The sequence below is a fragment of the Microtus pennsylvanicus genome, chromosome 20 (genome assembly GCF_037038515.1).
Source record: "Microtus pennsylvanicus isolate mMicPen1 chromosome 20, mMicPen1.hap1, whole genome shotgun sequence".
Taxonomy (NCBI): domain Eukaryota; kingdom Metazoa; phylum Chordata; class Mammalia; order Rodentia; family Cricetidae; genus Microtus; species Microtus pennsylvanicus.
The window spans coordinates 12,634,238-12,661,191 of NC_134598.1; the positions used below are offsets into that span (position 1 = coordinate 12,634,238).

The window sequence follows — 26,954 nt, forward strand, 5'->3', positions numbered from 1 at the left end:
ACCTGTTCAGAAGCCTTGAGTGTTGAAACCTTCATAGTTTTTGGTGTCATTTGGCAACGCAACCATGTCAGAGCCCTGGCACGTGGGGCTTAGGCCATGCTTGTGGAATTATTTTGATTAAAGTAATTATGAAATATTTTAGAATTTAAAATCCCCCCCCCCAAGTGTGAAAATGTTTCTAATGATACAGTAGGTTCCGAGTCAGGCTTGGCAGTTTATAACAATAAATGTAATATGTAAACGTTGCACATCTTCCATTGCTTGGGAGGACTGGAGTTGGCAATGCGCACAGTTCAGGAGTCGAGTGTGCACACAATTGTGCAAGGCCACAGGTTCAGTACCAAGTACCAGTAGGGTGTACGTGTGCAAGGGAGGGTTTATCAAGGTCAATTCCAAATATACAAAACCGAAAAGACAAGACAAGAGGACTGGAGCTGGTAGAAGGATGTCCCATTGTCTTGCTAAAATGGGTCAAAATCTTAACATTTTAGCAGTTTTCATGATGGGAAAAAAAATCCTGTGGTAAGACCATGGAAAGGACTTCTGATGCTCTAGAAGGGCCTCTGTTCCCTGTAAGATCTCATGGAGACAGCGCGTTTAAGTGGGTCCTCTTGGTTCATGGTTGGTACAGTTTTCATAGTATCATATTCACAAATTATGCAATCATAGTTATGGGATGTGCATAGAACGTGTGTGCGTGTGTAAAGTGTATGCATTTGTGCATGTGTGTGCATGTGCGTGCATGTGCACGTGTGTGTAGCTGCAAAATATACATGTGTGGAGGCCAGGGGCTGATACCAGGTGTCTTTCAGTATTGCTGAGCTAGCTTGTCTTATTTCTTCCTCTAATTATACTATGGCTGGCCTCAAACTCACTGAGTTGACCCCCACTCTGCCTCCGGAATGCTGGGATTAAAGGTGTGTGTCATGCTAGGCTATGATGTCTTTTGAGACAGCATCTCTTACTGAACCCAAAGCTCACTGATTGGCTAGATTGGCTGCCCAGTGAGCTCCAGGGATTCACTTGTCTCCACCCCCTCTAGTTGTAGGATTCTAACCGTGCACAGTTAAGTTCATGTTTTATTAAGTTCAGGTTGCTGGGCACATGAACTCAGACCCTCATTATCACCCAGCAAGCACTTCCCAGCAGAGACATCTCCCCACTCCCTGTTGAGATAAGAACAGATTAAAGAAATCCCTTATTTTATTTTATATTTTTTTAATCTCCGTTTTCTTTCCCCGTTGGTCAACAGAACAAGTACCATGGATTGTGACTTCTCCTAGTTGATTAGACAAAGTCAAAGGGGATCACTTTTCTGTTTTTAAGATGATGTATCCCAAATCTCTGGTTTTATCTCAATTGTTGGAATGGAGGCTGGCCTAGAAGGCATCCTTCTTGGTTCTCATAGGAGAACTGAAGGCCTCCTATGACCAGTTCCACACTGTGGTCTGAATGTCCATCTCTTAGTCTCTGGCCCTGCCCCGTACATATCTATATATGTATATCTATATATCTGTCCTATAGCTCTGTCTGCTCCTATGAGAGTACACAGTAAAGCGCTCACAAGCATTGGGGCTTAGGTATCAACTAGCATTGGATAGTCGGAGAAATGGCTTACTAGGGTACAGTCTGCCTTCTTTTCTTATAGAACCCTACATAATGCTTCTTGCACAAGTATAGGTAGAGTCACCCCAGAGTTCCTACAAGACTTTTGGGCCCCACAACTTCAGATTCTGAGGGAGTTGAATGAGGGGTTGAAACAGGTACCACTCGAACCTAGTTTGAGAAAAGCTGGCTTACAGGTAAATAAATAACACAGCTAAAAAAAAAAAATCACACCGATATGGTTTCAAATTATTATGCTATCACTTTAAGCTGTGTGAATTTAAGCAACCTAATCCCTTCCAGTGCTCCCTTGAAAGAATTTAGAACACAGTTATTTTGAGGACAAGATAAGATGTAATGTCCTAGGGTTGGAGAGATGGCTCTGCAGTTAAGAGCTCTGTCTGCTCTTCCCAGAGGACCCTAGTTCAGTTCCCAGCAACCACATGGTAGTTCACAACGTCTGTAACTCCAGTTCCAGGAGGATCTGACACCCTCACACAGACATACATGCAGGCAAAACACCAAGGAACATAAAACATAAATAAATAAATAATGAAATGTCCTGCCGTAGTGTTTGCCAGGGAGCACGGTGCTTAGTAAATGCTAAATGTAAGTAAGCAGCGAGCCAACAGAAGTGTCGTCTTCATTACCACAAGGTCCATTCGAACCTGCACGCAGGCATTTCCCACGGTTCCCGGCTATACTCGCTCTTCTTTCGGGATGCTCACGCCTTCCTCACTCGGTTTCCATTACAATTCCCACGCCCTACAAAAGGACCCTCGTGTAGAGAGTAACCATGTCTGGCCTTTGTCTACACTTAATGAAGTTATATGGTCATTTTGACCATATAACCATGAAAAAAAGTGAATTCTAAGTCAAATAGTTTTTGACCAACCAGCCCAGAGGACATAGATAACTGAGGCAGGAGAGTACCTTCAATTACAGTACAATAAGCCCAGTCAAAATGGAAAAACTTAGGCCAGAAGAAGCAATTTAAAGGTGATCTCGGTGAATCGTATAACCATGGGACTAGAGACCTGAGAAATAATGTTTTCCTATCCAAGGAGATTGTGGGGCACCTTAGAGCTGTCTGAAGGAGACAGACATGCATGGTTTTGAAGGAAATGTGTATGATAATTTTTTTTCTAGCTCTAAAGAAGGATTTGTTAAAGCAGTTCAAATGCAGCTCGCATGAGTCATTTTACTTTGTCACGTAAAGCTTTGAAACAGCAGTGTTGCCCAGGAACAAGGAGATAGAATTCTAGAGAGTTTCTGAGGAAGACAAGCTTCCGGATCCAACAGTTTCCGGTGGCTTCCTTCTTTCCTGCCCGTTTCCTTCACATCTTCTCCAACACTTGTTCTTCAAACTGTGTTTCACACAGTCTGTACGGCCTGTATGGCAGTTCCGGCGTCCCTCCTGGAGCTGTTTCCCCGGCTCGTTTGTTTGATATGTGATAAAGGCATTCAATAATATCCTAAACAGCGACTGGAGAAAGCAAACCAAAGCAGATCTACACAGAAGCATTGTACCGGAAAATTAGTTACAAAAACACATTACTTATGCAAATTACACGTGCAGTTACTATAGAATTGAAAATCCAAATTCCCTTTCCCTCTCCTTTTTCCCTGGTACCAAATGTATTCATGTTGCTTTATATCTGACCTTTTTGATGAAGAATCTAGAACTCCTCTTCGTATCAGTAGTTTTAAAGGCGTAGAATAGTGTGTTCCTCAAAGAGCATCTTGGGAGACAGGTTGGACCTTCTCTTGCACACTGAGGTAGGGTCATCTTCCAGCTGTGTAGCTGGGAAGAGAGCCGAGGCAGTGTTGGCAGTAAAGACTCTAAAAGTGACTCCGACTGCCTTGAGCCTCGGCTATTCTGGGGCCTTGACCTCTACTCCTTCCAACGCAGGCATGAAGTTTCTTTCACGTGTACGTGGACAATAGGGCTGCAGCCCAGGCAGCTCTTCAGCAGAAGCAAAAAGTTATTTAATAATAAATCCATGCAGAATGACAGGTCACAGCCCTGTTACACCTTACAGCAATAAGAAAAAAAAATCAGAACTTAAATGAATGGTAGCCCAGGTCTTTTTTTTTTGATTCAGTAATCACACATTTATTAGAAGTTATGGCCATCATGGGTATAACTGCACAAATAAAGACAGACAGTAGTCCAGTATATGTGTCTAAGAAAATGAAACAGTTTTTGCTTATTATAATATAAAGCATAATTACAGGCATACCAAATAATCCTATAGGTCAGGCAGTTATAGAAAGATCAAATAGAACTAGAAAGGATATAATTAACAAACAGAAAGGGATGGAAAATACTCACAGAAATAGATTGCATAATGCTTTATTAACCTTGAAATTTTTTTTAATTTTTTAGTTTTTTTTTAATTGAAAAAAAATTTCCTCCTCCTCCCAGCCTCCCATTTCCCTCCCCCTCCTCCTACTCCTCTCTCCCTCCTCCTACTCCTCTCCCCCTCCCCCCACTCCTCTCCCCCTCCCCCCACTCCTCTCCCCCTCCCCCCACTCCTCTCCCCCTCCCTCTCCAGTCTGAAGAGCAGTCAGGGTTCCCTGCCCTGTGAAAAGTTCAAAGTCCTCCCGCCTTCCATCCTGGTCTAGGAAGGTGAACATCCAAACTGGCTAGGCTCCCACAAAGCCAGAGCATGAAGTAGGATCAAAACCCAGTGCCATTGTCCTTGGCCTCTCAGAAGCCCTCATTGTCCGCCATATTCAGAGAGTCCGGTTTTATCCCATGCTTTTTGAGTTCCAGGTCTTGAAGACAAGGGGCTGCAAGAGGAGTAGCTGGAGTGATTGGTGCAAGCCGACGGTGATCTGGGCCTCGCTGCCACAGTTATTCTGCGTTCATTTAATACAACTTGTCATTGAAATGCCAACTAGAATCTCCCTGCATGCACAAACATTGAAATTACGCACCAAAGAAGAAAAGCACATTTCGTATCCAGCCTGCACAGCTGTCTCTGCGGATGCTGTGTGGCAACTTCCCAATACAGAAAAGAGAAATACCCAGTGTTCTTTATCAGCCTTCTGGGAAATAAGAGCTAGTACCAGTGAAAGCTCCCAGGGGTATATTTCCCTGTTAAAGGCACTGCCGTTTGGGCTCTGAAGCCTTTGATTTTTCTTGGGGATAGTGGGATACATTATTTTGCAGCATTTTTCTGAAGGCAGAATAGGTACATAGCCTACAGTAGTAGGAGAACAGAGCCAACTTTGCTTTGGGTGGAATGCAAATATTTCATAAAATACAAGCCTCTTGTATGAAAATTGAACTCCCAGACATCTGTCTAATCACGAAAGGTGGGAGAGCGTGGTTTGTGGAGCCTGTCTCGTCCTTGCTTTCTATCAGAGACAAACGTGGGAACTGAAACAATGTTCCCACTGACAAGAGAGAAATCGATTACTGGGGCTTTGCAGGCTCAGTGGAAAGACAGTGGGGCAGTGGCTCAAATGGATGCTAAGTTTCACGTAGAAACATAGATGATGCATTCAGTCCATTGTTTTATTTTATTAATAAATGTTTTACGAGTGAAACCTTTGGTTCCTATGCAACAGCTGAGTTATCCTAAGAAATACCAAGGGTGCCAGGCTTTGGATGCTATGATATGATGTAGTAGTATTTCAGGGTGTTGGTCTGCATTCATGGTTAAGCAACGGTGTGGGTTAGGCACACCTGATACCTTCTATCGCCTTCACCTGAACAATGGTGTTAATCTTTTCCCTTCAAATTAAAATCATTTGGGATCTAGCACAATGCCAAGACTGAGTGTAGGTCTGCTGAGAACCCACCTGTCAGTCACATTCATCTTCATCTATACCTGTTGACCAGTGAGGTTAAAAGAAAGGAAGAAAAAGGGAGCAATTTGGGGTGAGAAAAAAAATGACAGCAAAATAATGCTGTACCTTTGACATTTTGCAGCATGCAAATGATATAATAAATGATATGCAGATTTGCACCAATTGCTTGATTCAAGAGCTCACAGCTTTTGGAAATGGGTTTGAAGCAGAAAGTACAGTGTCTTCCTAATCAGAGTCTTGACTTTCAAGTGTGATTATCCCCTTGGGCCGGAAATCCAGTTCGTACGCGGGTCGGGTCGTAGAGTTTCCGAATCTGTAACGAGAGAGTCTGACTGCTCTTCTTTCCTTGCCCTCCACCCTTACAGACCAGAGGACGTTCTCCTACGCCGCACGCATGATGACATCGTCCTCCTGCACTGCTTCCTCTGGCCAGTGGTGACATTTGTGGTGGGCGTGCTCATTGTGGTCCTGACCATTTGTGCCAAGAGCCTGGCGGTCAAGGCAGAAGCCATGAAGAAGCGCAAGTTCTCCTAAACGGGGACGAGGATTGTGGGAAGCCATGCCCAGAGGCTGTCCCATCAGGTCAGCGCTCGCCTGCCCCGCCAGAGCCCACATTTGGTGGCACAGGAGATGGAAGGGGCTGCAGCAGGCCTCCGCGAGGCCCCTTCTTCAGTGGTGGCAGAAACAGGCACAGCTGGAAGAGTCGGGAACTTATCACCTGTATCCCCCTTGCTGTAGCAGTGGCTAAAGGGTCAAGCTCTTAGCTATATGGAGTGACTGTTTGGAAAACCCTCTAAGAAGTTGGTTTTCTTTGGAAAGTACAGTTACCTTATTTGTATAGTGTAGCATACAAACCATTATGATTTATGCTTCTTACAGATATTAAAATGCAGTGCTCTGTGGTTTTTTTCTATTTTCTTTTTTCTTTTTTTTTTTTTACACTTAGATCACCAGGGTGTTAAAACAAGGGTCTAATGGTTTTCACTTGACTCTGCTAGGTGAAATTCATCACTCGAATCTGCAGAACCATTGACCTTACTCCACGACTACCAGTTTCCTTGAGTAAAAAGTACCTTGACTCCTACTTGAAAAAGGAATTCTATGGTGGTAACTCGGCCTCCGGCCACTCTGTTTCCTTTCCTTTGAGGACTGAGGAAGGATCCTCCACTGCCAGCCTTTGCATAGCTGTTATTTCCAGCCAGATGACTTTGCGAGAGAGGGACCTGATTCTGAAGAAGGCTTTTCCAAGCTCTGGGGGCACAGAGTTCTCATTCATCTCTTCATGCAATTTATTCATTTATTTGAAGTGCTAGGAATCCAAACAAGGGCGTTGCACATGTTAGACAATCTCCAGACCATTGAGCCATATCCCCAGCCTCATTGTTCATTTTTTTTTCCTTTTGGCAGTAGAATATATACATGACATGAAGAACACTCTTCAGTTTAGAGTCAAGTGCCGTTTTCCTTCTTTTTTTTTTTCTTTTAGGACTTTAAACAAAGTCCATTCAAGCATCTCATTTTCCTTGCCCTGCCTTTGTTCAGTTTGCTCAGACAGAGCTGGGGATGCAGCCTGGCTCACCCCACTGCTGCTGGGCTTTCGGTACCTTCAAAAGTACATCAAAGCCCGGCATGGGGGCACACATGGATTTCTTTCTGTGTGCAAGGTCTACATAGTGAGTTCCAGGACAGCTAGAGGTACACGGTGACACTCTGTCTCATAAAAAAAAAAAGTGCACCAGAAAACGCATCACCTTTGCATCTGTTCATACACTCGAATTCCAAACACCAATCGTGAGTCTCAGCAGATGTCAGATCCGCCCTATTTACCGCCCAGAATCGAGCCTTCCTTCAGGTGCGATGACGCACGCTTCCAGCTTAGCGTCAGGTCTCACCCTGCAGACACGCTGCCCTCAGGATAAGGCTGGAATTTAAGGACAGGCTCACCTCGGTTATTTCCACAGGGTTTTGTCCAGTAAGTGAACGGATGGCAGTGCACTCCTCACTGACCTCTTACCTTCTGAATGGAAGCTGTCAAGGGTACCCGATGCTCTGGAAGAACGCTGGAAGAATACAATCTTTTTTTTTTTTTTCTAATTCAGGTGTTACAGGTTTCACTGTGAATAAGGCCTGAGATACACTATTTATGACATCCTTTGAGGCTGCTTCCGTGCCTTGACTTCAGTCCCAGTTTTCTGTTGCAGTGTCCCTGTTGTCTTAGCAACACAGAACTATTCTAAAGCACCGGGTAAGGCGAAACCAGGAATCAGAGAAAATCATCATCTTGGCATCACACCGAGGGAGACGAAGTCTGTTTTATCCTCATCCAATTATCTATGATTAACTGATGATAGAGAACACGTAAACCTTAAGAGCCCATGGGCATATGTCTGTGTTGGAATAAAAGGAAATCTACATGTTAATCAACCTGAGTTTTCATTTGTCGGTTTGATATTCATGGTTTAGATGAACTACTTACATCCATTTAGGCCCAAAGAGTATACAGGCAACTGTATGCTGTAGGTTGGCTCAGGAATAGAGGGTAAGCACACTGAATCTGTGAGAGTCACATGTAGCTTTTAGGTCTTGTTTACAGCCGGCTCCATCTGAGGCACCTTATTTATACTTGTTTAAAGTAAAAGCCAAAAGTTGAGCATGGAGAGGGGGTTCATAAAAGATGAGCTCAGGTTCCTAATATTTTCATTCTCTCTTTTTTTTTTTGCATAAGTTAGAAAAAGGACCAGCTGCTATAATCTGACCCCCAAATAGAATGGTTTGTTTAAGATGAAAGTTTATTTCTTCTGTAGCAACCCGGAAGCAGTACTTGGTAAGCAGGGGGTATGTAGGCAAGCTGTTTGAGATTTGTCTACCTGTGCTTCTCTTACGGTTGATGCTGTCTCAGCCTTCCAGCCTGGAAGAGAAAGGGTGTTGGGATAAAGCATTTTGCCTATCACTAGTCCCCATAGTGCAGTCTCTCAATATTTACTACACAACTTTCAGGAATGCTTGAACCTGTTTTCTGCAGGTTCATACGTGTGTGTGTGTGTGTGTGTGTAATAAAAACTTTCATACTCTTCGTGTATATGTGTGTGGCATTATCAGCACCCGAACTAAATTCACAACACCTTATTGCATTTTGCGTAGCGGTGCTGGCATCTTAAGGCGATCACAGCATTAAAGATATAGTTTCATTAAAGCCATAGTAGAGAGCTGGAGCTGGCACAGCAGGTGAAGGCACTTGGTGGCAATCCTGACAATCTGCGTTTGCTCCCTAGGGCCGCGTGGTGAAACAAGAGACCCTGCTACCATAGGTTGCCTACCCTCCTCCACACACACGCACACACAGCACATGCATGTCCCTCTACTAAACAAATAAATGCAATAAATACTTTTTTAAAAAGAATAGATCATAAGTGCATATCCTTTCATTTGTTGCTTTGAAAATACCTAAGACACAGAGTGTTCTTAATTCTTCTTCAGCCGACAGTCACTGGATGTGGCCTGAGTCTCTGTACTTCCATTTTGTGGCAGCCACTTTGAAAAACAAATTGAAGTAGGCGTGCAACACCCTTCCTCTGACTCCCCACTCATTCATCAATAGTATGAACGAGAAGTTTGAGGAAGACCGAACAATAACCACATCTTGTGCTGTTGGAATACAGAAGCCCTTGAACTTGAGTCCTAGGCGGAGACACACAGTAGCTATGTCTGCAGCTTTCTTTATCTTGTGCTGTTGGAATACAGAAGCCCTTGAACTTGAGTCCTAGGCGGAGACACACAATAGCCGCGTCTGCAGCTTTCTTTATGTTTGTTTTATTTTCTCTCATGGGCGGGTTTTCATAGTGCCTTCTGGGGTTTGGATATGGTTTGGTCCTCAGAGATTCTTTCCATTATCTCATTTTCCTAAAACTAAAATTAATTAAACTACTTTGCTTGAGTTAATTTAATGATTAGAATTGATTTAATCAGTATTTTTTGATTAAAAAAAAAACCAAGAGGGTGAATGGGAGAAAAGAGAAACTTTATTTTTCCGCCTGAGTAAGATACTTACAAGGGTAAGGGATGGAGTTTCCTCGGGCAGGGTAGTGATAGGGTCAGCCAGCAGGGTTGGAGGATATATCACATGAAGGATATATACGATGTGATCTGTTAGGCATTACAAAAAAAAAAAAAGAATGTCTTATAACCATAGTCCTCCATAACCTGCCACTTACAGCTGTTTTCATGAACAAGAAATTGGAACTAGCCTAGATGACCATCAACATATGAATGCATAATTAAAATCTAGTGCATTTACACAGTGGAATTTCATTCATCTGAAGAGAAAATATGAAAGTCATGAAATAGGAAAATGGATGGGTCTGGAAAGCATAACATTTAGTGACGTGACCCAAACTCAAAAAGACAAACTCATGTGTGTTCTCTCATAGGCAGATGCTGACCTGTGAGGTTTACATTATATGTAAGTAGGGTGCAATGGTAGGGAAAGCCTAAAAACCTAGGAAGGAGACCGAGGGTGAAAATAAATGTGAAGGAACAAGGACACGGGGAGAGGAAGGAGGAAAGGAGAGGGGATAGCAGTGGAGAGGGGAGGGAAAGAGTCTCAATTAAACCACACACGCTTTGATGGGAAATGTCATAATGATATCTAATGTCTTGTATTCTAATTAAATTTACTGAAAAAAAACTCAAACATAAAACAAAAACCAATGTCATCTGAATACATTCTAATTATAAGAAAATAACGTATGTATTCTAGAATGTGGGGAAATGCATTGGTTTTGGTTTGTATATTTAGTGTTGTTTTTTTTAAATATTTATTTATTTATTATGTATACAATATTCTATCTGTGTGTATGTCTGCAGGCCAGAAGAGGGCACCAGATCTCATTACAGATGGTTGTGAGCCACCATGTGGTTGCTGGGAATTGAACTCAGGACCTTTGGAAGAACAGACAATGCTCTTAACCATTGAGCCATCTCTCCAGCCCCTTAGTGTTGTTTTATAAATTTGTTTTGGCCTTGTTTATCTTGTGTATCTCAGGCTATCCTCAGAAATTGCTATGTAGCTGAGGCTGGCTTCAAACTTGTGATGCCCCTGCCGCCACCTCCCCTGTGCTAGGATTGCAGGCATCTACTGCCACACCCAGCTTTAGGATGTGGAGGTTTATATGGTAGGAAACAAGAAGGAACTCAGAAGAGTGCCATTTCAGAAAAACAAGGGTTCACTTGCTTATTAGAACATATATCACCTCTTGGTTGGGAGGGGTCATTCTCTAAGAGGTGAAACAGAAGAGGCGGTTCTGGACATAGCATCTGCTTTCTCCCTGTTGTTGGTCTGTGGTCTTGGGCAAGTTAGCCTGTTTCTACAGACATCTCAATTATGAAATGGTGCTGATGCTGAGGTACTGATACTGGGTCATTAGTGAGGATTAAATGAAAGTGCAAGATGCCGTGCACAGCCTTGTGGATAAATGCTAACCGTGATGGTGATAATGGTTGCTGTTCATGGTTGGTGGTGGTACAGGGTGATTTCAATAAAAGTGAAAAATTATTTCAAAACAGATTTTTTTTGGTCATAAAATCCTGTGCTTTGGTCTTTTGATTCTTCTTCCTTAGGCCCTACCAATGTAAAAGACCAGTACTGAGTTTTGTCATTTTCTGAAGTTCTATCATTAGCTAGTTTTATTTCTAGAACTCTACCTTTAAAAAATTTCACCTCTGATGTCTATTTTTAAAAGAACAGATACTCCTGATTTCCCTACTTCATTCAGTGTTAATACATTGATGTTATTGGAAAGTTCTGCCTCATTGCACTTGGCAATTTCCAGAATTATTAAGAGGTAAGTTATCTCTTTGATGAAGTGCAATTCCTGGGATTCTTTTTTTTTTAAGACATGAAATTCAGAGAGCACTGTCCTTTTTGTCCATTCTTCATAGAACATTACAAACGACTGAGGTATTTTTGCATGATTAATGTATCCTCTAAAAGAAGCAACCATTTTATGTAAGTCCAAAATGTTTGGAATATATAGAACATATCTGTGTCTCATTAGCAAGTCGCTGGGCCAGGATAATGCTTACAGAGGGTTTTTCTTCTGTCTTCTAAACCACTGCTAATGTGTTTGATGAATGCCATTCTCCAAGCGCCACATGATGGTTAGAAAAGAGCCAATTAGGATCTAAACTTCCAAATCACATTTAGACGTGATGATAAATTCAAACAAGACCACCTGAGTCAATGGGGGAACAGGAAGTGTTTGAAGTTGGAGAGAAATGGTTTTCTCCTTGGAGAAGTCAGTGATAATTAAAGGTCAGAAATATAACAACCACCAAGAGCTCTAGCGCGCATGGTCACTGAAAGGCAGTGAGAGTTAATGAGAGTCAAAGCAAGGAAGATGCATGTTGACGTCACAGATTGTGCCTGATTAAATGCCAGTTCCTGCTCAAGGAAAAGGTATCCAGTGCTTCAAAGTCACTGCCGAGGGCACGACACACAGTTCTCCACATCTGAAGTCGAGCATCGTTTCCACTTTGCCCAGTTCTACAGTCTATGAGTCACAGTGCAGGACATGAGTCACAGCACAGGACATGGGCTATGATTTCCAAGACTGGCAAGGAGAGCTGAGCTTATCTGCCATCGTATAGCCTGAAGCAACCGAGCAGAGTTCCTGTAGCAATCACACATTGTGGTGGTTAGTGTTGACTGTCCACAGGCTACAATCACCTAGGAGACAAATCTCCAAGCGTATCTGTGAAAGAATTTCTAGGTTGGGTTGACTGAGGCAGGAACATTGATCTTAAATGTGGGCAGCACCATTCCAGGGGCCAGGACCTTAGTCTGAATAAAAAGGATAAAATGAGCTAAGTACCAGTATTCATCCCCTACTTCCTGACTGTTGCTGCAATGTGACCAGCTGTCCCATGTGCCTGCCTTTATGCCTTCTCCACCATAGTGGACTGTGTTCCCTAAAACCGTGAGCCAAAGTAAAACCACCCTTCCTCAAATTGCTTTTGCTGAGTTTTTTTTTTGTCACAGAAATGAGAAAAGTAAGACACACACATATTATCACTCCATTTATAAGATCTGTGGCTGAAATAATACTTGAGTGGCCATGGCAGTAGAGTGGGAGGAAGTCTAGGCTGGATGGACCATGAGAAATTGAGAATCAAGCTTATGATCAGGATGATGTTGATATGTTTTTGAGGAAGTCTTTCTGGACAAACTAACATATCCTTGTCATAGTGGGCTGTAGAGTGCAAAAAACATTTGTTGACCTACTGCAGGGTCCATAGCAATATATGCATAGACTATTAGCCAACTGACTTTTAGATGCATGTTGTCTCTATATCTTCTGCTGGTCTTATCCATTCCCTGGCTTTAGTTATGGTCATATCTGTGATTTCCAGCCTACTGTTTCTTGCTTTTACCTCTTGCTGCCCTGTATTGTCTGGCCTTTACTAACTTCAAGACTTTCCTATATGGCAACATCTCTGATTCATGCTTAAGTCTCTGTTTCTAGTTTTCAAACAAACAGACATTGACCAAAAAAAAATGGTGGTAACCATTGTCAGGCAAATTGAGGAATAATAATCTGCCTTGAACAACTTGTCCTGAAATACATCAGAACATGTTACTACCTTTTCCAGATGTCCCAACATTTGTACCATTTACCCTAGAGTAGAAGTGTACTGTGTTTTTTTGGGGCCTATGGTCCTGTCCCATGATTTGGACCTGATTTCTCAATGTATTTGCATATCTGATTCTTCTCATCTACCAGTTCTGGCTAGAATATTGACTCCTCTCAGAAGCATTTTGTAACGATCCCTGCAAGTAGACTTATCATTCTAACTTTCTCTTGTGTGCAGTCTTCCCTTCTCATGTCAATTGATACTTATTTTTACTTACTTATTTGTCGGTTTAGTGTTACCTCGGTCAGTTGACTCATGAAAGTAGGACAGTGTTGGCAGATTTTCTTTTCATTCATTCTAAACTTATGAATGGATGGATGAATGGATGGATGAATGACGAGTCCCCAGACTCACTTCAAACATGTTGCTTCCTATGTTCTTCACCAACCTGAGACGTTTAATCCTACCTCCAAGCCATGCCTCTTCCATTACTCTTGCTATTAAGAATTAACCACTTACTCTTCCTAGATGCCATACGAATTTATACATACCTCTATTATTTTAAGAATTTATCTTATGCTATATGACTGTGAACCCACTTATTCTTCCTTACCACCGTGCCTCATCTTTTGAGGCAAGAAATGTGTCTCACTGATCTTCTGACCCATAATTAAAATAAAGAGAAATAACTCCCAGATAATTGTCAACTTTTTTTTGTTTATCTGAGAGTTCTTTGTCAAGCACTACTCTCCATTCTTCAGAACTTAGAGAGTTAGTCTTTTAGCACAAAGTCTGGGATAGAAATAACTCTAGAAATGGAAATTAGAGACTCGCTAATAGATACTGATGAAAAGTTGTAGCTGGCTGTGGTGGTGAATGCTTTTAATCCTAGCACTCAGGAGGCAGAGGCAGAGGCAGAGGCAGGTGGATCTCTTTGAGTTCAAGGCCAGTCTGATCTAAAGAGCTAGTTCCAGGACAGCCAGGGCTACATAGAGAAACCTCATTTCCAAAACCAAAACAAGAAGAAAAATAAGAGGGAGAAGAGGAGGAGGAGGAAAGTAAAATTGCACAAAAATAAATATTTTTATTTAATATATAGCACTCTTAAAATGAGGAACAGCAAAACAAAACAAAAACAGTCACTGTGTTCACCATGAAATTATTCCAGAATTTGGCAATTTAGAATAATACCAAAAGTTTCTCATCTTTTTGAACTTCAGAATCAGCAAGGAATTTAGCTATAATTCTAAATTACCCTAAATTGTCCAATCAGTGTTGGTGTGTTGGATTTCAGTGGAATAGACATAAGAAGCAGGTCGTGCAGAAGAGTTCCAGTGGGGGACCTTGATAAGGGCACCTCCATCCATTTGACAAGCATCTTAGAACAAAAGGCAGGCAAATCGTCCTCTTGATCAGCATAAAGAGACTTGTAAGAGATGCCGCTGGAAACTTGAAGAAAGGGCTTCTGTACCTCTAGAGAACTTCTGAGCGCAGAACTGGAGCACGTGCAACCTCTGCTCTCTCCTTGCTTTCTGCGAACAGCCTGCAGCCGGAAATAAGAAATCTAACATATAGGCGGAGATTGAAATTAGGGTTGGAAATAGCCCTGTTGCGGGAACTTTAACACCTCACTGTAATTTCTGAAAGAGCCCTCAGAATAAACTAACACTTTTACAGACTGAGCTGCCAGAAGTCTCCAAGTAAAGAAACCTTGATAAAGGAGAGGCACTGGGGAAAGAATCATGCCAATTACAAACTGAAGAAAAGTGAGTATACAACAAGAGTGAGCAACAGAGGTGCTTGTGAGAGGCACCCATGGACCGAGCATCCATTTGACCCTTTGAATGAAAAATAAAATAATAAAAGGGAAAGGCAGGTATGGTGGAGGAGAAAGTTTATTGTAACTGAAAGGGAGAGCAGAGGCTGGGACATCTGGGAGAGTCCAGAGGGAACATGGGCAGACTGAACTAGGCCGTGTGAGAAGAGAGGGGGTGGCAGAGCAAGAAAGAAGCCACCAATCAAGAGGAATGGCCTTGGCCAAGACACGGGCCAAGAGAGTAAAAGGTAGACCAGAAGGTGGAAAAGGCATCCGTCTCAGGCTGAGGATCCATGGCTTCTCTCTGACTCTGCTTTCTTCCTCCCAGAATTCAGTTCTGTCTTCTCTGCCTACCTAAGTTCTGCTCTATCAGGCCAAGGCAGTTTTTTTATTCATTAACCAATATAAGTAACACACAGAGGGGACTTCCACATATGATATCCATGACACATTACACTTTGTGCGGACTAATGTATACACTTTGTGTAGGGGAAGAGAAATGATTCTGCACCCGCCCCAGTCCAGTAGCTGAGCCCTACATAATAAACTGTATTAGTAGTACTCTTGCAATACTAACAAGAGAAGCATCATATATGCATACACATGAAAACAGAGCTATATAAGAAAAATGAAATATGCAAAGGCGCCACTGGACATCAGAGCTTAGATCCCATCTTAACCAATGGCACTGCCAGGAAATGAGAAGAGGAAGACAAAGAGTTAAGGTCTTAGGAGTGGTAAGTTATGAACTTCTTTGGTTTGCGAGAGAGTAGAGAGGTAGTCTTTCTGTGTTCTTCATTTGCATTGAGCACAAAATAATTCTCATGCCCAACTGGCATCTTTTGGGGTGGTATATGCTGATCCCCTTGAATAGAAGGGTCATAGTTTAATCCTTCTGGGTTCATGTTGTCATAATCCCTATTCAATTTTTGCAATGGCTTCTAAATGACAGTAGGTCAAGGACACAAATAAGTAGTTAAAGGCCCAATTGCAAATCAAAAGCCTCATAATCACATATACCTGTCATTGTGGGACTTCCACTTCTGAGCCAAGAAACCCAATGGACAGAGGAACACAGTGTCATAAGAAAACTGGCCATCATTTAATTCCCTATGATAGTGAGCCTCAATAATATTTCATCACAGGGTTGTATTGTCTACTTGTAAATCTGTGCCATGCTTGGCTTCATTTTTGTTTTGTCAAAAAAACACCTTATGACTCTCCCCTCATAACTTTATCAGTTCTTATACTATTATATCATGAGTTTCACTCCAATCCCACAATTTTTTTTTGCCTTAAAACACATGTGCTACAACATTTCAGTTCCCATGAATAACCTTACCTAACTTCCTTTTTGAAGTTGCAAGAAGACTTGGTCAAGGATGTCTTCTTCCATGCCACAATTAATAAAACTCCATTTTGATTGGTGGCTTTTCCCCTAATTTTCAGCAAGATGAGTTAGTTAAGGCTGGATATGGTGGTCGCAGCCTATAATCTTAAGATTTGCAGGCTGAGGCAGGAAGACTGAGAGCTGGAGGCAGCCTGTGGACTGTCTCAAAAAAAAAAGTCTGTAGAGTCAGAAAGCAAAACTGGATTTAAAAAAAAAAAATCTTATGTGATTATTTACCAGATTGTCTAAATCTTTTTCTTGGAAGTATGCAGAATACATTGAGAATACGAATCACTCATCTGGCCCATTTAGCTGGGATAATTGGTGAGATAATGCAGGAAAAGATAATGTATGCAAAACACTTAGTGCTTAACATAGTTCCTGGCGCAGTACAGACTGCAGGGAACGTTAGCAGTATTAAATGCTTTTCTTCCTACAAACCCGAATTTCAAGTTCAGATTCATAGGCTTCTTAGCTCCGTGTTTCGCAGGAACCCCCTGTTCTTCCTCCTTTTCCCCCAGCCTGTGTATGTGGTGTGTGTGTATGTATGTGGTGTGTGTATATGTGGTGTGTGTGTATGTGGTGTGTGTGTATGTGGTGTGTGTGTATGTATGTGGTGTGTGTATATGTGGTGTGTGTGTATGTGGTGTGTGTGTATGTGGTGTGTGTGTATGTGGTGTGTGTGTATGTGGTGTGTGTGTATGTGGGGTGTGTGTATGTGGTGTTTGTGTATGTGGTGTGTGTATGTGGTGTGTGTGTATGTATGTGGTGTGTGTATATGTGGTGTGTGTGTATGTGGTGTGTGTGTATGTGGTGTGTGTGTATGTGGTGTGTGTGTATGTGGTGTGTGTGTATGTGGTGTGTGTGTGTGTACATGTGTGGTTGTGCATGTAGAGACCAGAGCTTGCCCTGATGTATCTTCCTCAGTTGCTTTCCACCATCTTTGTCGAGGCGGAGTCTCTCATTAAGTCTGGAGATCATCAATTTGTCTAGGCTGCCTGGCTGATGAGCTCCAGGAGTCTGCACATGCCCGCTCCCCACGCCAGTGTTGGGATTATAGAAGTGCTTCACAGCCTAGCTTTTCCACGTGGGGTCTGAACACAGGTTTTCACACTCAGCTTCTCCTTTGCTTTCCGCGCCCATTCCTGACATCAAGCTCTTTCTGTTGACCCTCTTCATCAGCCTTGGACTCTTTCTTGAGGCTGGTGAACTCTGGAGACTCATTGGTCAGTACCATCTGAGCTTTTCTTCGTTTGAGGGATTGAACTCCCTGTCTCCTATCTTTGGCATACGCTCTACTACTGACAACCTAGTACCCCGACAACTGATTCTAACAGTAGAAAATGAGAACTGCATAATTACTAATAATTAAACAAATTTCTCCTTCTACTGTTTCACCTAAACAAAGGAACAAACCTACAAGTTCTCAAAAATATCATGAACGGGGTCGCCGTTAATCCTGAGAGTCTTGATTAAGTTATGAAGTTAATGAAATTGGGAGTCTAAGAGAAACCCCAGTTTATCTTTAATTAACAGATTTGAGTATCATGAACACAAAAAGATAATTTAGGAAGAGGGCTATCCCAGGAGGTTTGTCATATTCTTACACAACAGAGGCCAAGACACTCCAAAAAGCATTTCTGTATTCCCATTAGTTCCTAAAATTCTACTTTCTGAGATAGCATATCCCAAATGCTAACCCTGTGTTATTGTAGAATTCAAATCGACTCTGGAATGAAGAGAGAACAGATGAGCTATAAATGTGCGAATACAGGCTTCCAAGTCCCAAGAGAGAATGTTTAAAGAAGATCTCCAGAAATGTTTGCTTTAAGCTTGAGGCTTAGTGGATGGAATAAAGACACTGGTGACATCATTTCTTACCAGGGTAAGTGGGGTGCTGAGTTTGTGTGTATTCGGGGGTAAGGGTGGGAAGGCTTTCTTCCGGGAAGGGGTGTGCTGAGTATGGTTTGATAACCAGTCAAGGAATAGGAAGGATGATCTCATTTAGAGCATTTGCTGATCTCTTGCTGCCTGGAATCTATCAGCATGATGACCCTGGGCTTGGAATTGGAAAGAGATGTACAATAATGGCATCCTATAACATATCAGCCATACACAGCAAACATAATCTCAAGAGTAGAGATAATAACAAATTTATTAAGAAGTGATGAGTTCGAATTTTGATTTATCCCCATCTTCAATTTAATTTAAGCTGCAGGCTTAGAAGGTTCACTTTTTAATAATGGTTGTATTTGATGACTAGTTCACCAAGTGTAACGTTTGACTCTTGTGTGCTGAGTACCAGTCATTTCTCCTGTCCATGGGGTTTATTTGACACCAGAAATCAATACTTTCATCCAGTTTTCATTACACTAACTTGCCTCCCATTCAAGGTATTCATTCCCGTAGAAATTGTCTCAGATAACTCCTTCTGTCTCAGTTTGGACAAGGACAGCCCATTAAGTCTTCATCATTTCACACCTCCTTCAGGAATGGGAGGCAAGGAGTGGAGGCAGGAAGGCGCTGGAGCCATTGGAACGACAGCCAAGCACTGAGACCGTCTAGAGATTATCTGTGTAGGGACAGAGAGCAAGGACACTCTTCTCATAGTGATGTCGACCAGGCTGCTCAAATAAATTCATGTTCCAACTCAAATGACTCATTTTGTTCGAACATTAAGTTCACAGCCAATTTGTCAATAGAAGCAAACTAGCACTTCATTTTTTTTAACTCAAAAGTGATGCTTAAATTTTGAGTTATAATTCTTAATTTGGCAAAAGACCGATGAAAGTCCCCCAGAATGATATCAGAGCCATACTGGCACTGTGTTCAGCTTGGGTGCCGTATTTTGCAGGAAGCTGACTGGAAACTGTCGTCTGAGGACTAGTTTAAGAACTTACTTTTTTTGAGAACTCTAAAGGCAAGACATGATGTGTGATTGAACTGCTGTCATGTGGGAAGGATTAGAATTTGTTTTAGCAAATGATCGTGGTAGATAGAAATGGGGGGGCGGACTGGGTTTTAGGGACCTGACTTCCAATTTTGGTTTTGTTATTTACTGATTGGACAAGTCTTATAAGCTCTCTAAATCTCAGACCTCTTATCTGCAAAATGGGGTGTATCCATTTACTATTATTAATGTATCACATTACCATACATTACATATATTTCATAACTAAAAGCAGCACGAATCTGTTATCTTTCAGTTCCAAAGGCTAAACTCTAAAATAGAGTCTCCTTGGGATCAATCAAGAAGGAGTTTGTGGAGCTTTGTTCTTCCTGGGGGCTCTAGAAAGAATCCATTTCCTTGTCTTCTCTGCCTTCTTCTTCTTCTTTTTTTTTTTTTTTTTGATTTTCGAATCAGGGTTTCTCCATAGCTTTTTGGTTCCTGTCCTGGAACTGGCTGGAACTAGACCAGGCTGGCCTTGAACTCACAGAGATCTGCCTGCCTCTGCCTCCCAAGTGCTGGGATTAAAGGCGTGCGCCACCACCGCCTGGCTCTTCTCTGCCTTCTTTAGGCAGATTGCATTTTTTTTTTGGCTGATCACCCCATTCCCTAGCTTTAAAGCTATCAAAACTGGGCCAAGCTCACTGTCTTGTATGCATATATATGGCCAGCATTTCCTTGAGATAGAATAGCCTGAATTGTTGCTATGTTTCAAGCTAACTGGCAACCTAAATCCCAACCACAATCTTGATTCCCCCTTTCTTCTAGTCTCACATATCCACAAGTTGCAAAGATCAGGACATCTACATAGGCCCATTAATCTTCCTACTACATAGTTAGAATATGAGGAAAAAACAGTATCACACCATACTCAAGAAGTGTGCATTATTCAGTACAGCATAAGAACTTAGGGAAGTATGAGCCCCATCACTGTTATCTTTAATAACCTGTGTGAGTTTTGTAGGGTTACCTCAACGAAGTACCATAAAGTAGGTGATCTATGCAACAATAGTATATTGTCCCTGGAGTGCTAAGTATGAGGCCTTGGAGGTCAAGGCATGCCAAGAATGACTTCTTCGGAGGACTCTGAGGGAAGGATCTATTTTAGACATTTCCTCAAGTTCCTGGTAGCTTGTTGGCTTGTGGATTTATCAGTCAATCATTTCATTCATGTTTCCACATTTCTAGGGTTCATGGTTATGTACAATTTTTTTTCCTTTCTATAAAGATAACAGACATAGCCGGGTGGTGGCAGTACATGCCTTTAATCCCAGCACTAGGGAGGCAGAGGCAGGCGGATCTTGGTGAGTTGAAGGCCAGCCTGGTCTACAGAGTGAGTTCCAGGACAGCCAGGGCTGTTATAAAAACTATGTCTCAAAAACACAAAACAAAATAAACAAAAAAAAAAAAAACCAAGAAGAAGAAGGAGAAGGAGAAAAAGAAGGAGGAGAAGGAGAAGAAGAAGGGTCCAGAATCAGTTCCCAGCATCCCCATGGAGACTCACAACTGCCCTCATCTGGCCTTTTCAGGCACCAGGCATGAATGTGGTCTTTGAGCACCAGGCAAAAGTGTGGCGCACAGGCAAGCATGCAGGCAGAACATCCATATACGTAGAACTAAATAAAATAGTTTTTAGTTAAGAAAAAAGTACTGAGCATTGAAACAATAGGAAAAATATAGTGAGGGCAACCCAGAGATTAGACACCACTCATTTCAGGCTCAAAGGAGGTGTCTTTGTTAGGGTTTCTATTGCTGTAACAAAACACCATGACCAAAAGGCGAGTTGCGGAGGAAAGGGTTTATTCGGCTTACACTATAGCATTGGCGTTCATCACTGAAGGAAGTCAGGACAGGAACTCAAACAGGGCAGGATCCTGGGGCAAGAGCTGATGCAGAGGCCATGGAGGGGTGCTACTTACTGGCTTGCTCCTCATGGCTTGCTCAGTCTGCCTCTTATCGAATTCAGAACCACCAGCCCAGGGATAGCACCACCCACCATGGGCGGGGCCCTCCCCTATTGATCACTAAATGAGAAAATGCCTTACAGCTGGAGCTTATGGAGGCATTTCCTCAACTGAGGCGCCTTCCTCTGGAGACTCTACTTTGAGTTGACACACAAAACCAGTCAGTACAGTGAAAGAGTAAATTTGAGAGACACAATCCTTGAGAAGAGCTATTCCAGGATTTCCTGCTTGCACAGTGTTTCTAGGAAAACATTTTTCCCTCTTTCCATACACTCAGGGGCCACTGTAGGGATGTCCAAAGGGAGTCTCAACACAGCTCCAGGTGCCGGAAGACCTTGGTGTTGTCATGCAATGGTGATTGTTCAGATATGCAAAAGGCAAGAGTTATGAAGATATGACAGCTTCCACTTAGATTTCAGAGGAAGGCACGGAAACAATCAGTGTGCAGCAGGTCAGCTTCTGTGAGAACCTCTGTGAGGGCAATGTGTGAAGCCATGAGATGACGCTGAAGAAATAAGGAGCTCTTTAAGACGTTAGAGGTGAGCCGGGCGGTGGTGGCGCACGCCTTTAATCCCAGCACTCGGGAGGCAGAGGCAGGCGGATCTCTGTGAGTTCGAGACCAGCCTGGTCTACAAGAGCTAGTTCCAGGACAGGAACCAAAAGCTACAGAGAAACCCTGTCTTGAAAAAACCAAAAAAAAAAAAAAAAAAAAAGAAGTTAGAGGTGCCGGGAGTATGGGGCAGTTGCCTAGGAAAGCTATGGACAATGAGCAGAACCAGTCTATGAGAGGGACCTTGTGTCTCAGAATGGCAAAGGTACAGGTGCAGAACTCCCCAAGCCCCATGGGACTCCCATCCTGCCATGTGTCTGGATGCCAGACACAGAACTATAGGATTTAATGTTTGGCCTGCTGAGTTTTGGTTCTGCTTCGGTCTCACCAGTCTTTTCTCTGCTCCCATTCCTCCCTTTTGGAATAGGAATATTTACTATGCCTCATTATATGTTGCAAATTTACCATCTGCTTTGAATTTTTTTTAAGGACTCTTGGTTAAATTTGCTTTGAGCCTCTGAGGCTTTCAAGTTGGGCCTCAGAACAATGCTGGAAATGTTGATACCTTGGAGGCTCTGGGACATGAACCAAAAGCCTCTTTGCATTTGGAGTTTGTTCCCGTGCCCTTGGGGCTAGGGCAGAATATGGAATGCCAGCCACAGACTCATGCGTGCAGCTTGGCCTCCAGGGGAAGAACTGCTACTTCTGGAGGTGCCAGAAACTTTGGGAAATGGTGCTAAGTTGAAGGAAGTGGGTCCCTGGGATAGGTCTTTGAAGAGCACATTGTTCTGGTCCCTCTGTTGCTCTCTCTCTTTGTGGCCACCATGACATGAGACAGACAGCTTTGTCCTACTATCTCTTCCATGATGTTGCTGCTTTACCATGGACCTAAAGGTACCAGCCAACAAAAGACTGGGATCCCTAACTTGTGATCCAAAATAAATCTTTTAAGTATTTGCCATAAAAAAAAAACCTGGGTAACACATAGTCTTAAAACACTGTCTTAAAATTCTCAAAAAACTAAAAACAGAGCTGGTGTGGGAAGCCCTTCTGTATATGTGTTGCTTTTATTGGGTAATGAATAAAGAAGCTGTTTTGGCCTGTGATAGGGAATAACAGAGCTAGGTGGGAAAGCTAAACTGAATGCTGGGAGAAAGTAGGTGGAGTCAGTGAGAAATCATGTGGCTGCAGCAGGAGACAGATGCTGGATGCCAGATGGAACCTTACCCATAGGCCACAACCACGTACGATACACAGATTAAGAGAAATGAGGTAAGATATAAGAGCTAGCTAGGAACGCTCCAGAGTCATTATCCAAGCAGTGTGGCAATTAATGTAGTTCCAGTGTGATTACCTCAAATCTGGGTGGCCAGAAAATGAACAAGCAGCCTCTGCCCACCCAGAACTATCACATACATCCAAAGGAGGTGAAATTGTTACGCCAAAGAGATACTGACATTCCCATATTTACTGAAGTGCTATTTATGGCAGTTAAGATTTTGAATCAAGCTAGATGTCCATCTCAGTGCATATATAGAATAGCTTCAACAGAACAAGATCCTGCCATCTGCAGCAACACATGAAACCAGAGGTCATTATGTTGAGCGAAATAAGGCAGAAACAAAGACAATGCCATATGCTCACATTCATTTGTAGAAACTGTGAAGTTGATCTTACAGAGAAATCTAGTGAAACAGTGGTTATTAGAGATGGAAAGGGAATTTGAGAGGGGGTGGGGGAGCAAAGAAGCTGGAAGAAGGAAGATAAAACACAATTAATCAGGGAAAATTAATTCAGTACTCTATAGTACACTAGGGAACTTACTGAGTATAACAGCAATTGATACATTTCAAAATAGCTAGATATTTCCAACACATAAAAATGACTAATATTTGAAGAAGCAGGCACACTTACTACCATGATTTAATCACTTATTGTGTACAAATGTCAAATTATCATAGTGTGCTCCAGAAAGACATACAATATATTTCAATTAAAATTAATATTTATACAACATAAAATATAAGGTTTAAAATATAATAAATGCCAGGGAGCCACAGCATTTCTCAGAGGTAGAAATCTCCCGCATCCTTGTCTGTACTCTCCTCAGTTTGGGCACCATAGAGCAGAGATTTACTGAGGCCTTGCCTGGAACCTGGGTAGTTGAACTACAGACACTTCAGGTAGCTGATTCTTCTGGCCAAACAGTTTGAATGCATACAGAAGTTCACACTATTTTATGTATAGGGTAAAATTAAACCTGAGATAGCTTCCATGAACTATCCAGAAAAGTAGTAAAGTCACAAATCCTTCCAGAGGTGAAAGGTTGTGGGCGGAGTTTTAACCTCCTTATCGTTTTCTGGTTAGTTGTCCTTGGCCTCCCACTATGTCGTCCCTTAGAAATGGTAAGTAAATTAGCATCATGTGGTTACAAACAACTGTATTGGAGATGGGCGGCAAGGTAGGTCAATGAATAGAAGGAGCCTACTGCCAAGCCAGGATACGTGAGTTTATCCATGGAACTCGTGTGGTGGAGAGAGAAAACTGACGTCCACAGGTTGTCCTCTGACTTCCCCACGTGTGCCGTGTCATTTGTAAGCACACTCAGGTAGAATAGATAAATATGTAACAGAAATTTAAGAATTGCCCTCAGATGAGTGTGTAGCTGAGTATTATTAGAGGGCGTGTTGAGTTTGTTCAAGGCCCTGAGTTCAGTCCCCAGTACTGAGAATAATTCATAAGATAATGAAAAGATGAATTTTACAATTATATTTCTAGGAGTTACAGCAGTGCTGCCCACTTTGTTTACTGGTGACTTCCTGTGTGATGGTGGTCATGTAGAAACGGCATTGCCTCAGTTTGTGTGGCACACTGAGATTTCACAAAAGTGAGATCAGCTATGGACGTATTTCATAGAATGGATCCCTATCCTGGAGTGACACATTGATGTGGGACTCCCCTGCACGCTGTGAATATGTTTTGTTACCATTGGTTAATAAGAAGCTGGGTTGGCCAATAGCTAGGCAGAATAGAGCCAGGCAGTGATCCAAGCAAAGATCCAGGGAAGAAGAAGGCAGAGTCAGAGAAACGCCAGCAGCTGCTGGAGAAGCAAGATGTGAGGTAACAAGTCAGGAGCCTCGTGGGAAAATATAGAATAATAGAAATGGGTTAATTGAAGTTGTAAGAGTCAGTTAATAATAAGCCTGAGCTAAGAGGCCAAAGAGTTTGTAATCAATATTAAGCCTCAGAGTGGTTATTTGGAAAGTGGCAGTGGGAGAGAAACCTCGAGTTACAACACATGACTACAGAATAAGCCAGTTATGGATCTGAATGTAAAGCTATATGAAGTATATTTTCAGCTCTCATTCCTGCTGTGTCTCTGTGAGCCTGTATCTAACTTTATTTGCCTAGAAGTCAAAGGGCTATATCCTTTGGGAAGGCAAAGTCTGGATCAATGACAATCCTTCCTTTTATAGGGCAACATGAAACCCTTCTGGATTCAGGATGGCTTGATGTACTTAGCTTTGATAAGGTTTATAACATATTGTGTGTGTGTTTGTGTATGTGTGTGTGTATGCATGTACATATATTTGTGTTGTGTGTATGTGCTTGTGAGTATGTTTGCTGTGCGTGTGTATGTCTATATATTTGTTTTTATATTTGGGAGATACAGGAGTGTCATGGTGCACTCTTGGAGGTCAGAAAACAACTTTTCAGAATTGGCTCTCTCCTTCTACCGCATGAGTTCTGGGATCAAATGCAGGTCATCAGTAAGTCCTTTGCTGCGCTGTCTCTTTTGCCGTGTTGTTCTTTTTAAGAACAAATTCTGCCAAACAGACCCTTTAGCGAAAAACACCAAACTTCATAAAACATAACTTACCTCATAAAACAAAGTGCTTTCCTACAGCAATCATCTGAGCCTAGAAACTTCTAAGAAGGATTGCTTTAATAGTCTGAAATGTGAATCTGTTGTTATACTTTTTTTTTTTAAAAAAATGAAGGCTTTTAGATGTTACAAAATACAATGAAACAAAACAAAACAAAAAACCAACTAAATTCAGAAACCATGAAAGAAACTGATCTTTCCACTGAAATGTAAAAGAGGCGCAAGGGCAAACTCAGGATTCCAGACATCAGCATGGCGACTCCTTAGTTAATGCCACACTGACCGCTGATGTGTGGCGTCTCCCGAGGGCTTCCAGTCACACCTGCCGAGGCTGGCACCAGTGTTGTTGGTCATGGCTGACATTTGTGGCTACTAATGAACTACAGAAGTGAAAACAAACATCCAGGCAGAGACAGCCAACCTCAGAGCCCATTATATGTGTTCACAGTGCCCCAGGGAAACCAGGTCCCCACTCCAACTCCAGGAACACTGGTTAAGACAGCCACAGACATCATGATGATGGCCTGGAAGGGTTTTCCAATTTAGAAACAGCCGCTTCTGGCCTTTTTCTGGAGCAGGGGAGGATCCAAAGTGAGAAGCAGGGAACGGTCAATTAGAAGACAGGACACTCACTTCCAACAGGCAACAGGTTTATTCCTACATTGGTGAGGGTGTGTGCAAGATTCCATATAGGTTCTTTTAACCACAATTACAAAATTTAAAATATATTAAGCACATACATCATTTAAATAGAAAGGCCAGTGAGGTTCTTTGTTCAAACAACGTTGGTTACAAACGCAATAGTGTGGGTAGATGCTAGGGTATGAAAAAATAGATTTATTGCCATCTTAACTAGATTTGCAGAGAACATGTAAATGATTTCAAAACCATGAAAGTGCTCTATTATAGAACATAATAAGTTCAGCTGCTGGATATATTTACATTATATATTATGCTTCACACAGATGAAGAAGCAGCTAGCTCCACTCTCTTCTGTAGACTCTAGGATTAGCAGGCATGATCTAACATCCAAAGCACACAGCCAGGAGCAACTTCTGCTCTGAACGGTGCATGCTGGGTACGTATGAGCTGTGAACTATTCTCTACACAGCAGAAGTTGAGGAGACAAACGTGCTCTTTGTTCTTGGAGAATTTATAAGCCAGAGAATTTTGAAGCCTCACAAACACTGGGCAGGACAAAGTGCTCTTTAAATGGGGACATTGGTGCCTTCTCTTGTCAGTATGGTAGAGACCAGAAAGACGCTTAGCTTTGGTCTAGACCTTTCCACTAGCCAGCAGATGGAGGCTGGTCGTCTCTGCTAGATTTCCAAAGCCACAAGCAAAG

General features: G+C 42.3%; 1 protein-coding gene across 2 annotated transcripts in view; it reads left to right on the forward strand.

Annotated features, from left to right (window-relative positions):
- Positions 1-7,864, forward strand: part of Kcnmb4 (potassium calcium-activated channel subfamily M regulatory beta subunit 4) — a 57,453-nt gene extending 49,589 nt beyond the window's left edge. Inside the window, exons 3-4 of one of the 2 annotated variants that reach the window (XM_075954439.1) lie at positions 5,793-6,009; positions 7,527-7,864. In XM_075954439.1, coding sequence (XP_075810554.1) covers positions 5,793-5,961 — 169 coding nt within the window. In that variant the 3' untranslated portion in view covers positions 5,962-6,009; positions 7,527-7,864. Of the gene's footprint in view, positions 1-5,792; positions 6,330-7,526 lie in introns of those variants that run through there. The other variant, XM_075954438.1, reaches the window with a different exon arrangement.
- Positions 7,865-26,954: the final 19,090 nt, after the last annotated feature.